This window comes from Typopeltis vanoorti, chromosome 1 (assembly GCF_054136105.1).
Source record: "Typopeltis vanoorti isolate ZY-2024b chromosome 1, IOZ_Tvanoo_1.0, whole genome shotgun sequence".
Classification (NCBI taxonomy): Eukaryota; Metazoa; Arthropoda; class Arachnida; order Uropygi; family Thelyphonidae; genus Typopeltis; species Typopeltis vanoorti.
In genome coordinates, this window is record NC_143549.1 from 131,925,421 (window position 1) to 131,938,857 (window position 13,437).

General features: G+C 38.8%; 1 protein-coding gene across 1 annotated transcript in view; it reads right to left on the reverse strand.

Annotated features, from left to right (window-relative positions):
• Positions 1-5,129: 5,129 nt before the first annotated feature.
• Positions 5,130-13,437, reverse strand: part of LOC150110433 (angiotensin-converting enzyme-like) — a 135,041-nt gene continuing 126,733 nt past the window's right edge. The window contains exons 25-26 of the mRNA XM_090398410.1: positions 7,896-8,018; positions 5,130-5,470 (exon numbers count right to left, since the gene is read on the reverse strand). Of these exons, the coding sequence (XP_090254536.1) occupies positions 5,281-5,470; positions 7,896-8,018 (313 nt within the window). The 3' untranslated portion in view covers positions 5,130-5,280. The remainder of the gene's footprint in view (positions 5,471-7,895; positions 8,019-13,437) is intronic.

Here is a 13,437-nt window from a genome sequence, read left to right on the forward strand (position 1 = left end):
CTTAAGTAATGTTAATACCTCCTCAGTAGGGACGTTAGTAAATAATGAGATAATGTCAAAACTTGCTATGATATCATTTTCACTGATTGAAATATTTTTGATATGAGAAACGAAGTCTGTGGTGATTTTGATGAACGATGAAAATTTATTGGAGAAATACTTGAGGTATTCTGCAAGATGCTTCTAAAGCTTATAAGTAGGACCATCAATTCCTTCCACAATTGGGCGAAGAGGGGTGTTTTCTTTGTGTATATATGGAACTCCATAAATGCGTGGAATAAGAGGGTGAAGAGAACGTAAAGAAAGGCGCATATTGTGAGGAAGTTCAAATGTTGTCTTTAACAGATTGTTTGTGTGGTTTTGTAGTTCCCTTGTTGGATCATCCTAAAGAATTGAATATGTAATGTTTTCCTGAAGAATTGAATATCCCAGAGTTCTATGCTTGAATTGAATGTCATTCCGAATCATTTTGCCAATAAAAAAATAATTTGATTGAAACCAAAATTAGATACATTCTTGTGTATATTCTTTATTCCACATTTCATGAAATGCCATCCAGCCAGAGCGAAGTTGTTGCAATATAATTTCGATACGTTTTGCTTCTTCGTATCCCGAAAATAATCCAACTAAAAAGAAAATTGGAATGGCCGGGTATTTTTGTAAGGAATCCAAATACCTATTTCAATAAACCTTCTTCAGCCTAGAAATAACTTACATTCGGATCAATGTGAATATTAATGATCTTTAAGCATTTTGTGAACACTACACTAAAAAGTTTTCTGATGTCCATTTACATCAGTGTTTCTCAACCTTTCTTTGGTAATCTTCCCTTAAAGGACTTCTTTGGGCTTTTTATTTTCTGTTTCCTGCACTTTTTCTAATAATCTTCTAAAATATACCAATGACTCAGAGTGTACTGTGCAATATTCACCATGTTTCAAATATTAAATCAAATAGGAACGAGGAAATCGCTATATTAAAACAAGACTATGGGTAGCTAACGATTTCTCGTTCCTATAGGATGACGTATATACCAGCCACTGAATTAGAAACTTTTATTTAATATCGTGTTAGACTTCCTTTAGCTTGAATAATTACAGCACATATGAGGTTTAGCATTTCTTCCACAAGGTATTGGATTGTATCTACCTCTACAACATACCAGGTCTTCACTAGACACTCCTCACTAGCTCAGGTTTGACGGAAGAGGATTTTGCTCCCGGATCTGTTTTTCTAACATGTTCTATACATTCACAATGAGGTTCAGATCCGAGCTTGGTGGCCAGGGAAGATGGTGGAAGTGGATAAAAAGTCAAGATTTCAAGATAAGTTTGATCGGTAACAATGTTCAGATATTCCTTGAAGAACACTCGGCCTTCCAGCAATATCAGGGAATCTGTTCCATATCAACGAAACATGCCCCACCACACCATGACACCACTTCCTGTAACTCGAGTTATGTTTACAATGCAATCTGGTACAAGCAGATATAATAAACCCATCTGTCTTTCTATTGGTTCTCTAAGTTAAAGCTTTGTAGTCATCCGAACACGATAATTGATTATTGAGTTAATCGGAGCTCTCTGTTGTTGCGAGATTTGTGAAAGTATAATCTGATTTCCAAAGTAAAAAATATGCAAGGTTTTTTTTTTGGTTGTTGTTGTTTGGATAAATCTATACTAAAATTTGCATTTGTTTATAAACTTTTGTACATTTTTATGAAGCGGGACAAAATATTATCAAGGGACACAACAAAAACTCTTTGCACAAAACTGTCTTATCTACCATTGACGGTACTGGGTACAAAACAAGGTGCAGCGTGAGGCGCCTAACCACATGACTTTTTTCCAGTCTTCCAATATCCAGTTACCGATACTGGAACATAAGCAACCGATCCTCTGCGAATAGTTCGGTGAGATATGGATCGGAAACAGCCTTCATTAAATGTTTCAGTCAAATGTTGCATTCAGGAAGTTTCGTTTATCCGTACAAGCCTTCTCAGACGTCGGCGATCTAATTCCTGAGAGAGAGAGAGACTGTCTTATGACCACAGTTATGCTTCTAAGAAAAGCAATATGGACTATTTTTCCACTGATTAAACATCCGGGGTATCTCGCCTTTTGAGAAACTATTCAGTTCTGCTGCTTTCAAAATTATAGTTCCAGCCAGAGTAGTGCACCCATAATAAGCCCTTTGTCGAACTCCGAAAGATCCTTTGTTTTTCCCATTGTGATCAATACTATTGATGATTACTCACCAGCAGCATTCTTAATTAGTTGCCTAGAACACATGGTGGCGCACTTGCCCAAGTAATTCGTATATTTCGTGCTTTGGCTTCGAGAGTTTAGATGGTGAGAAAAAAGTTTACTACTTATTATAAAAAAGATGCACCCACATCAAAATTAACAGTAAGTATGTGGATCAAAAATTGTAAACAAACTGGATCAGTTAATGACAAACCATGATCTGGGAGAGCCCCTAGTCAGTGAGAAGAATGTGGCTGAAGTCGCGGAAGATTTTAAAAAGAGCCAAAAGAATCACCGCGGCGCGCATCTAGTGAGCTAAATATTCCTAAAACTACTTTGTTTAACATTCTGAAAGTCAAACTTCATAACCATGTCTACAAAATTCAGCTGGTTCAAAAGTTGAAAGAGAAATATTACCAAACAAGATCAGAATTCTTCCATGTGATAAATCAGAAATGGAGAATTCCCTTGAATTTCTTAACAAAAGTTGACCTTTTCTGATGAAGCATGGTTCCATGTCTGGGTCAAAGTCTACAGTAACAGTTGCTGAATATTGGGAACCGAAAAACCAGAAGTAGTCTAGACACATAAAAGGACTCTCCGACACGTAATGTGTGGTGCGCCATTTCACATTATAGGTCCCTTCTGCAGAATCAACAGTTGATAGAGAAAGTTATCTGGCTATGTGCAGAATTTTTTCATACTTGAATGGCAGAGAGCCTTTCAAATAATGCCATCATCCAGCGAGATAGAGCACCCTATCTTTATGCATTGAATATGCAACGGTTTATAAATAATGCATTCCCAAACAAATTCATCAGTAAAAGTGGATAAATTGCTTAGCACTGCGTTTGCCTGATCTACCCCCCCCCCTTCCCCCGTGTCAGATTTTTATGTCCGGGAGAAGATTCACTGTCAATACATGATCTCTTCCCTTGTCTACTCATCAAAACACTTGTCTACTAATCAAAATTTTGTTCTTTGGATGACCTCAGGGTCAGAATAGCAAATGCAATTAAAGCAATATCAGTGTATCAATTATGGAATATATTTTCGGAGTTCGAGAATCGGCTTGAAAGATGTATCAACAATGATGGCGGCCATGTTGAAGCATGATAATAATTAAAAACAGCATTAAGAATAAAATTTTAAGACTTCAACTTTCATATAACTTTTATATATATATATATATATATATATATATATATATATATATATATATATATATATATATATATATATATATATATATATATATATATATATATATATATATATATATATATATATATATATATATATATATATATATATATATATATATATATATATGGAGCCTGTGTAGCTCAGTGGATGTGGCGTTTGCACACCATCGCGCTAGGCCGCACGAAGGAAGTCTTGGTTTCGAGTCTAGTCGGCGACTAGAGGAAATTTTTCTAAGCCTTTTTTCGACCGGTTCCCGAGTTAGTCGATCTCTGGCACGGGCAAGCAGGTTTTTCCTCCCGGAAACTCGGGTTTTTCGTCCTGTAAACTCAAGAAAATCGACCGTAGAACCCACATTATTTCAGACATTAAATATATTGTGTTAGGGTTAGAGACCACGAGATGGCGGCACAATTGAGCCGTCTCTCTTCACTGCGTACCGCTTAATTAGTGATAGCCTTGAGCCATCTGTCTCTGATTGGGTACCAGTGGAGATTGAACTGCCCACTCAGTCTCCAAAAGTTAGATAGGGCTAAATGGCCTCGCCTACTCCCGAATATACGGGAATAAAAAGGCGTTAGCTGATATATATATATATATATATATATATATATATATATATATATATATATATACTGTATATATATATACAGGGTGTTCGGGATAAATTTGACATATTTATAACTAATTATATTTTTCCGTAAGTTACATGTATTAACACACACTTCTCTTCATTTAAAAGTTTGGACCCTTCTTCATTCATATACAAGATGTCAGAAAGGATGGATAGCTGGAACCCACCTGAATCATGGAAGAGAATAACTTGTATCATGATGATTCGTGCCCGCCATCAAAATAAGGATATTACGACTGCTGCCCAATGCTCCCTGAATACAGTAAAAACAATCAGGCATGAACTAGAGACTTGCAATGGTGACTACGAGGATGTAGCAAGAAGAAAGATCCCTAGCAGACGATCTGATTGCGTTCGTACAGCAGAATTCCTCGCAAATCTGCAGGAACAGGTGTTGAAGAACCCTGGCATTGGAATTCGGGCTTTGTTCGTGGAGTTGCTAACTGTAGTCAAGCCCTGGATAACAAGGGTAGCCAATGGTAGGCCGTATGTATGGCAGCAGGATTCGGCCCCTTGCCACACCTCTGGGAAAAGTCAAAAATGGTTGTCTGAAAATTTCTACGACTTCACCAGTCCAAATGTTTGGCCTCCAAACTCCCCAGACCTTAACCCCATGGATTATTTTGTATGGGGCGCAGTTGAAAAAGACACCAATCGCACTTCCAGTAATACAAAAGCCCAGTTAATGGATAAAATTAAAACAGTTTTTGCGGCCCTTCCCAGGGAGACTGTAGCATCAGCTTGTTCGAGGTTCCGAAGCAGAATTGAAGCTGTGATCGATGCTAATGGTGGTTATTTTGAGTAAATCTTGTTGATAGTATTGTAATTAACTCTGCCTGTAATGTTTTTTTGTCAATTCATTAAATTTAATAGATACAAAGAAGATTTTCTTTTTCCTTACGAAACTGTCAAATTTATCCCGAACACCCTGTATATATATATATATATATATATATATATATATATATATATATACACACACAGAGAGAGAGAGAGAGAGAGAGGATATGAATTTTCATCACAATGCTGCCAAAGAAACATAAACATATATCTGAAAGAGTTTTAATTATTGCATCTTGATAGTTAACATCATCTTAAACGTTTATTGCTTTTTTATGACAATTTAAAATCAAGCTTTCAATTTATTAAAATTATACATAGAATAGAAAAAAAAAACTTGTTTTCAAAGTTCCCTCCTCAAGGACAGATCATTGGGTCATCGCTTTTCCACCCTAGAGTCTCATTTTCATTTTGCTCCTCCAACCATTTTATTAAAGGCTGAAAATACTCTAACGCGGGCTTGGCGTCCATTCGATTACTTTCTCCTCTGGTAATGATTTTCATAACATATTGCCATGGTTTTGAGGCACCCAGCTTCAGTACATCGCTAAATGTAGATTGGAAAAAAGAAAAAAAAAAGGTATGATGGTGTTAAAAATAGATAAATAAAAAACCACGATATTTTCAAAGAATAAATATATCCCAAAAATTATTTTCTCAGTTATAAAAAGATTATCACAGATTGCATATATATATATATATATATATATATATATAAAACTGCAGTCTTCAAAAAGTTAGAAACTTCCCAATCCTTTGCGAGGATTCAATTCCAAGTTCCTCTTGTAAGATTTCACTGTAATTCGCCATCGCACTAAAAGTAATTATAATCCAGGGAGAACTATTTTGCTGCTTTTCATCAAATAGCTTTACTGAAAACAATATGCTCTATTCCCCTTCTTTATTAGACAGCAAGTACAATATTTGAATTATTCCAACTTCAAGATCTTACATAACTAATCTCTTATCACTCTTGTCATTCAATGTGCTGAAGAAAATTTAGTGAATTTCAATGCAATCAAAACATAGCCCGTCTTATTTCTCCTAGGAAAAATTTAATTTCATCCTCCCGTGACTTTTAACCACAGTACCGGCTTCGACGTGTATAATTACATGAAGGCGAAGTGTCCATCGAAGACATATAACCATTGGATATTAGAGAATAAATTATATGGATGCGAAGCCTATATAAGGTGATCATCACTATCCAAGGCTTGTCGAGCGCCACTCAATGATCCAAATGCTGCAAAATCATTCTGGAATACAACGTGCGCCATGCGAAAGGGATATCTCAGAATAAAAATAGTTCCGAAATTCACCAATAGGGGATATATGATGTATCGAATGTAGATGCAGTAATTTTTCTGTGTGTGTCTAAGAGGGAGGAAAGCGACACGAGCATAAATAACACATGTTTATTCACTTCCATTATGCATTCTCGGGCATGTGCTGATTCTTCCCGAAAGAATGAAGCTGCTCGGGACTGACATTACACACATGCTGCTTTTTGCCGTTTCTTAGCTCTAGAAAGTTATCAGAATGATCCCGATAAACTCTGTCTTTGAAAAATCCTCGGAGCCAGGAGCCATAGCAGGATCAGCTCAGGTGTACGAGGCGGCCATGCCGTGGGAAACGCGCATCTTTCCCACGGCATGGGCGAGGGAAAGTTCTTCATCCTCAAGTCCCTCAATCTCTTCTTTGGCTGCCCGCACTTCCTCTCCCCTGCACATCCATCTGGTTGTTGACCTTTCTTTCCACATACTCATCCTCCCTCCTCGTAACATGGTCAAACCATCTCAACCTTGCCTCCTGTATCTTCACTCCTAAGTTCGTAACTTTCACCACTCCCCTAACATAGTCATTTCTCAGACGATCCTTTCTGGTCACATCGCACATCCACCCAAGCATTCTCATCTTCGCTACCTCCATCCTACTGATGTTATTTTTCCTCAGGGCCGCACCTTCTATAGCACACGTCATAGCTGGTCTCACTACTGTCCTGCTGATTGTAGAGTTTGCCTTTCAGAATGAACGGCACCTCTTATCGCATAGCGCTTTAGTCATTTCTCTCTCTCTCTCTCTCTCTCTCTCTCTCTCTCTCTCTCTCCAGTTCCTCCATCCAGCTCATAGCCTGCATCCCACTTCCTTCTCAGCCTCTCCATCCTCTTTCACTGTTGAACATAAGTATCTAAAGTCCCTAACTTTCCTGATGACATTTCCTTCCAGCTCCAGATCTGTCTCTTGGCTGCCATCCACTTTGCAATACATATACTCTGTCTTACTTTCTGTTTCTGTTTAGCCTCATGCCTCTCTCTCTTCCAGTAGTTTCCTTCTTCTTTCCAGTTTAACTGCCACTTCGTCTCTTGCTTCTGCACACAGCACGATGTCATCCGCATATAACATTGTCCAAGGCGCGTCTTCTCTCACTTCCTGCGTCATCACTTCCATCACAATATTAAACAGGAACGAACTTAATGCTGGCAATTGATGCAGAACAACTCTCACTTGAAAACATTCTGTTTCACCCAGGCAGGTCCGAACACTTGTCTTCTTGTCTTATGTTCATTTACAGAAAGATAGAAAGGGGAACATGGAGACATGAAACAGTTCCATTAAGAACTAATGGGGGGGAGGAGTATGTTGTGTGGAACTTTCACAGTATATCATCACATAATTTCTTTCTTCATTTATTATGACCTACACTATATAGGTTATAAATTTTAAAAAAAGTCTGCTTGATCACTGCTTTGCATTTCAAAGGGATATTAAATATTTGGACAATGTAAACAGCAAAACGTTAACAAAAAATTAAAAAAGTATTCATTAGATATAATTAAGCTATTTTTTTATTGCAGCTAGAAGGACGTAAAATGATAATGTTGAATGGCCCGACATAATTTATATTTTAGTGAACATAAGGAGAATTTAATGTGTTCCCAAGTTAGGTAAAGGTGTCATGTTTCGTAACATACCTTAAAAGCCTTCCAGCCTCCTTGGACTGATAAATGTCGCATGTATAGAGAGGACCTTCATGTCCGGCTGCATCACATAAAGCTTTATGGAACTGAAATTGAATGATGTAACTTACAAAATACCTGAAAACAAGAAATAAAACGGTCAAGCTCTTTTTTATTTATGAACACCATATTAAAATGGTTTATAATAAACTACAAAAAGTAAAAATTATCTCTGTTCCATCATTAACGATCTATTAACGATATATTGTTCCTTGTTGATTTAATGCTACTACATTTCTTCTGACAACTGCTCTAGTAAAAGCCAACAACGGAAGACTACCTCGAGTCCCGTCAGCGTAGCGTCGCCGATCAACAACAAACCGAATGACATTAAGAAGTGCCGCAGCTGTGAAACAGAAGTCAAAGAAGAGAAAAAAGGTATATTGTGTGCGATTTCTGCTGCAACTGGAAACATATTTCTTGCGAGAAAATAAATGAATCGGCGCACAATCTTTTCGCCGATATAAACCAGCCCTACGTCAGTACGATGTACATCCCTTCCGTAAAACAGATACTAAACCTAGGCAAAAGAGTCACAGACCTCGAGCAGCAGCTTAATATCGTGATCGATACCTCCCACTCCAAAATCGGAAAGTTGGAAATTAAGCTCAAGACGCTCAACGATCAGCGCCCGACCGCAAGAGCACCCGTGCCTGCTAATGAACTTCGTGAACTAATCACATCATCGGTACATGAGTCGCTCGAGACCGAAAATAGGAAACTCAACTCTGTTATCCTGAACTTTCCGACAGAAAAACGGTAAATCCCTAAAAGAAGACATCGGCAAACTTACAGAAGAATGCAATTTCGACCCCAGAAATATCGTCACATGCCATCGTATCGGACCCATAAACAAAAGAAAGGACGGAACTAACTATCCACGTCTCGTGAAAGTGACTGCGACTCACCAATAAACACAACCAAATTTATAACAGCGATAAACAACAAGCCAAAGGACACTTGCTTCCAGTCGCTCATACGTGCTCGACCTGATTTAACCTTTGCCCAGAGAGAACAAAGACGCCAAATCCGTAAACAACTAGTCTATTACACAACTGTTGTCTCCAAAATGGAGACAACAGTGTGTAATAGACTACAAACAATCCAAACTAGTACAAAAACCAAGTGACGCCAGTAGCCACCAAGAACATCAGCATGCAAGCACTGCATCGGAAACGTGCAAAACCCTTGGGCTCAAATCTCTGCCTTACAGGACCTTGCATATCCACTTCACCAACACCCGTTGCTTCAACTCTAACCTCTACAGCATACACTACCACTTGCAGTCCACCAAACTTCACCTACTCTTTTTGACCGAAACTCAAATGCCACTTCCCCCAGCACTATTAATCTCAACCTTCCTAACTATACACTACTTAACTCCTTTCGACCCAAGGGTGGCGTCTATGCATATATTCGCTCTGACATACCGTGCCAGAGAGCAACCAACTTAGAATCGCCCAACTTTGACCTTCTTTGGCTGAAGATATCCCTCCCCCAACTCAGTCAAATTCATCTGCTGTCTCTATCGCTCTCCTAACAACACCAATCACTCAGAGCTCTTTCATTTCCTCTCCATTAAAGTTGATTTTCTCTAGTCCCATTCCCCAAACAGTGAAATCATCCTCCTGGGTGATTTCAACGTCCATAACACCAATTGGCTTTCCTCTTCCAGTCATACAGATCCTGGAGGCAGAGATGCTGAAACATTTGCAGTCACTAATAACTTCACGCAAATTGTTCAAAAACCGACCAGAATACCAGATAACCTAAACCACTCGTCTAAATACCCTAGACCTCTTCCTTACTAATGACCCTCCAAATATGCAGTAAATGCAGTGAGCCTCCCCCCCCCTGGGCAATTCTGAACACAACTTAGTGCTTATCTCCCCTCCTATGCAACAATGCCTACACAGTTATTCCCACACAAGAGTAGTTGGCATTATAACAGTGCCAAATGGGACAGTCTACGAGACTACTATGCTTCATTCCCATGGTTAGACTATTGTTTCGCGTCTTCCAGTCCAGACATATGCACGAAACGCATCAACAAAGTGATACTCGCTGGCATGAAAGCATACATTCCTCAAATTACTCAGACCTGCCATCTCCTAACTAAACCCTGGTTCTCCAAAAAATGCGCCAAGGCAGTACAAATGAAAAATCAGGCATACCACAACTGGCTCAAATCAAGAACCACATCCTCATTCAATGCCTACACTGAAGTCCGAAACAAATGCAAGAAAAACTATCAATACTTCCAAAGCAGATTTTGAAACGGGCAAAAAGCAGGAAACTTGCAGCCTGTCCAAATGGAAGCCATGCCTTTTGGACTCATGCCAAGGCAACTGGCCGTAACGTTTCCCCTACAGTATTCCCACCTCTATTATACCCAGATGGCTCATTTGCAACATCACCCATAGAAAAAGCTGACATCCTGGCATCACACTTTGCCTCCAATGCCCACATAACTGACAATGGCAAATGCCCTCCAGTCATTCCAACTGCCCAACATACAATGCCACCTATATACAATGTCCTTTTGCCAAAAAGACATCACAAACCTACTGTCTAAATTAGACACAAAAAGTCTCCTGGTCCAGACAGAATTTCTCCAATTTTTCTGAAGGTCTGTGCATCTAAATTAACTCCTAGCCTATGTCACCTGTACACACTCTCTTACTCCACTAGTATATATATCCCAAAACCTGGAAACTGGCCTATGTTCAACCCATTCCTAAAAAGGGTGACAAATCACTGCCATCTAACTACTACCCTATCTCGCTCACTTCAGTCCTATCTAAAGTAATGGAGAAAATCATCAACTCTCAACTACTAATCTACCTTGAAGGTACTCGGCTATTAAGCTACCACCAGTACGGATTCTGCCAAAGCCGTTCAACAGATCTACTCTCATACATCACCCATCACTGGACAAACGCCATGGAGAAATTCAGTGAATCCCAAGTAGTTGCACTTGATATCTCCAAAGTCTTTGACAGAATCTACCACAAAGGCTTACTAAGCAAACTCTCATCATTTGGACTGCCTCAGGTCCAATAACCTACTTCAGTTGACCTCAAACCCAATACACAGTTTTGCAGATGACAGCACATTACATTCCTCCCTTTCATTTGACAAAATCTACTCTACACAATTCACCTCAACCCACAGAACATCAACCACCACTGCCTTTAATTCTGACCTCCAAGCCATCCGCTAATGGGGCTCAGATAACCTCATCAACTTCAATGCTAGTAAATCCTAGTTCTGTCTAATTTCTCACAAAAAAGAACCATTATCCACCAGCATTGTTTTCGATAACACTCAAATTCACAGACAAGATGAAATTTCTCTTCTTGGAATTACCTTGATATCAAGCCTCTCCTGGCATAAACACATCACAACCATTGCATCCTCAGCTTTCAAAAAACTAGATTTTTCTCTTTCGCTCAAGATGCTACTTCACCTCTAAACAGCTGTTAACACTATACTAGTCACAAATCCGCCCAGCTCTCGAATAGTGCTCTCACATCTGGAGTGGGGCTCCAAAAAACACCCTCAAAATGCTTGACTCAATACAGAGGAGAGCAATTAAACTAATAAATGATCCATCCCTCACAAAAACTCGTTCCCCCCACTTTCACATAGCCCCTTGGTCTCTGCAATCTGTATATTCTATAAATACTTTCACGGGAAAGGTTCATCTGAAACAGCATCAATAATTCTCCCACTCTGTACTAAGCCATTGGAACACATACAGCTCCGCCCAACATCCTTTTAGAGTACACCTCGAAAACCATAGAACAAGTTTCTTCTCCTCCTCATTCATCGACGCTACTACAGTACTGTGGAACAGTCTTCCCTCTAACGTATTTACCAAGGAATACAATATACAGGCGTTCAAATCAAATGTAAACAAATTTCTCCTTTCACAACCCATCACCCATATACGGTACTAACGTACTATAGGTGGACCAGCCAACCTCCTGTATATGGGCCCAATATATATATATATATATACCCATTATATATATATATATATATATATATATACCCATTATATATATATATATATATATATATATATATATATATATATATATATATATATATATATATATATATATATATATATATATATATATACCCATTATATATATATATATTCCCATGTATAATGGGAAAATGCCAGTAGAAATAACAAAACGGTCAGTATTTCTTGGATTTGATCGACATTTGTTGATCCAGTACACGTTTCAGTATCGCAAGTGGGATAAAGTTTAAATAATTCGGAAACCTTGCTCCCTGGACCATGCATGATACTTTTCAAGCCACTTTAGCCTGCTGATCGGCATGGTACTGGTCAGCTTAAACCAGATGACGTAGAACCTCAACTACCTAAAGACTTTCACAAGCATGCATGTTACTGCAGGATCCAACGTTGGCCCATTCAAGCAAAACCCAGCAGAACCCAGCAGTCAGGACTTTGTACATTGTTACTAGAGGGTCTAATCGTTCCACCATTAGCAACTCCACATCATTTTGCTGTTACCTCCAAATGTTTTTATTGGGACTCAAATAAAAACTGTTGTTATCCAGGCAGTATCCATGCTGAAACACATTCATCAGAATGAAGAGGATATTATGCAGCCTGTCTCTCCACAGACTCGAATTCCACTCCTCCTTGCTGGCCTTGGTAATCACCCATGTGCGCATTCATTGTTCTTCAAAGGCTTGTCAGTTGCATCATTTCAGTTGCAGTCCATAGCAACATGCAGCTCTCTGTATGACAGCTTTCACATTTAAACATGGATTCTCTAAGCGTGGGGTTCTCAACCTTTTCCAGTGGCGTATCCCTATATTTAATTCAAGGTATTAGATGTACCAGTAAGCAAATCTGTTTTCGTACTCGTGCCACCCGGCAGTGGCTCACGTACCACCTGTGGTACGCGTACCATAGGTTGAGAATCCCTGCTGCTCTAAGCTATGAAGGAGAGATACAGCCAGCGTTCTTAAGAAACGTCGGCTGTTGTCAGTCCGTATTTTACGACTATTTGGTTGTTAGTTCGGCTTAATATTAACTGTTTGGTAGAGAATATCGGAGTCACTTCCGAGCAAACCGATAATCTCCTTTGAATTATAAAATGTACAAATTCTTACCGATAATTTTCTTCTGGTCGAAAGGAGGCGCTATGACGTTTGATAGAAGAGGTGCGAGTGGATGGACAACAATTAGAAATGCAGACTCCCTATTTAGGACTTAACCAGAGAAGAATATACCATAACTAATATATCACAGCTAAAACAGAGAGAGAGAGAGAGAGAGATGGCACCAAAGTCAGACGAGAAACATAATTTGGAATACACAAGTTTAAAAAGGGTTGTTAGAGAAATCAGCAGAAAAACCTATCAGAGGAATGCCTGACCTATTATACCATGTTTCTTCTCAAGAAGAAAATATATCAATTTTATACATTTTTTTTTATCAAGTAAA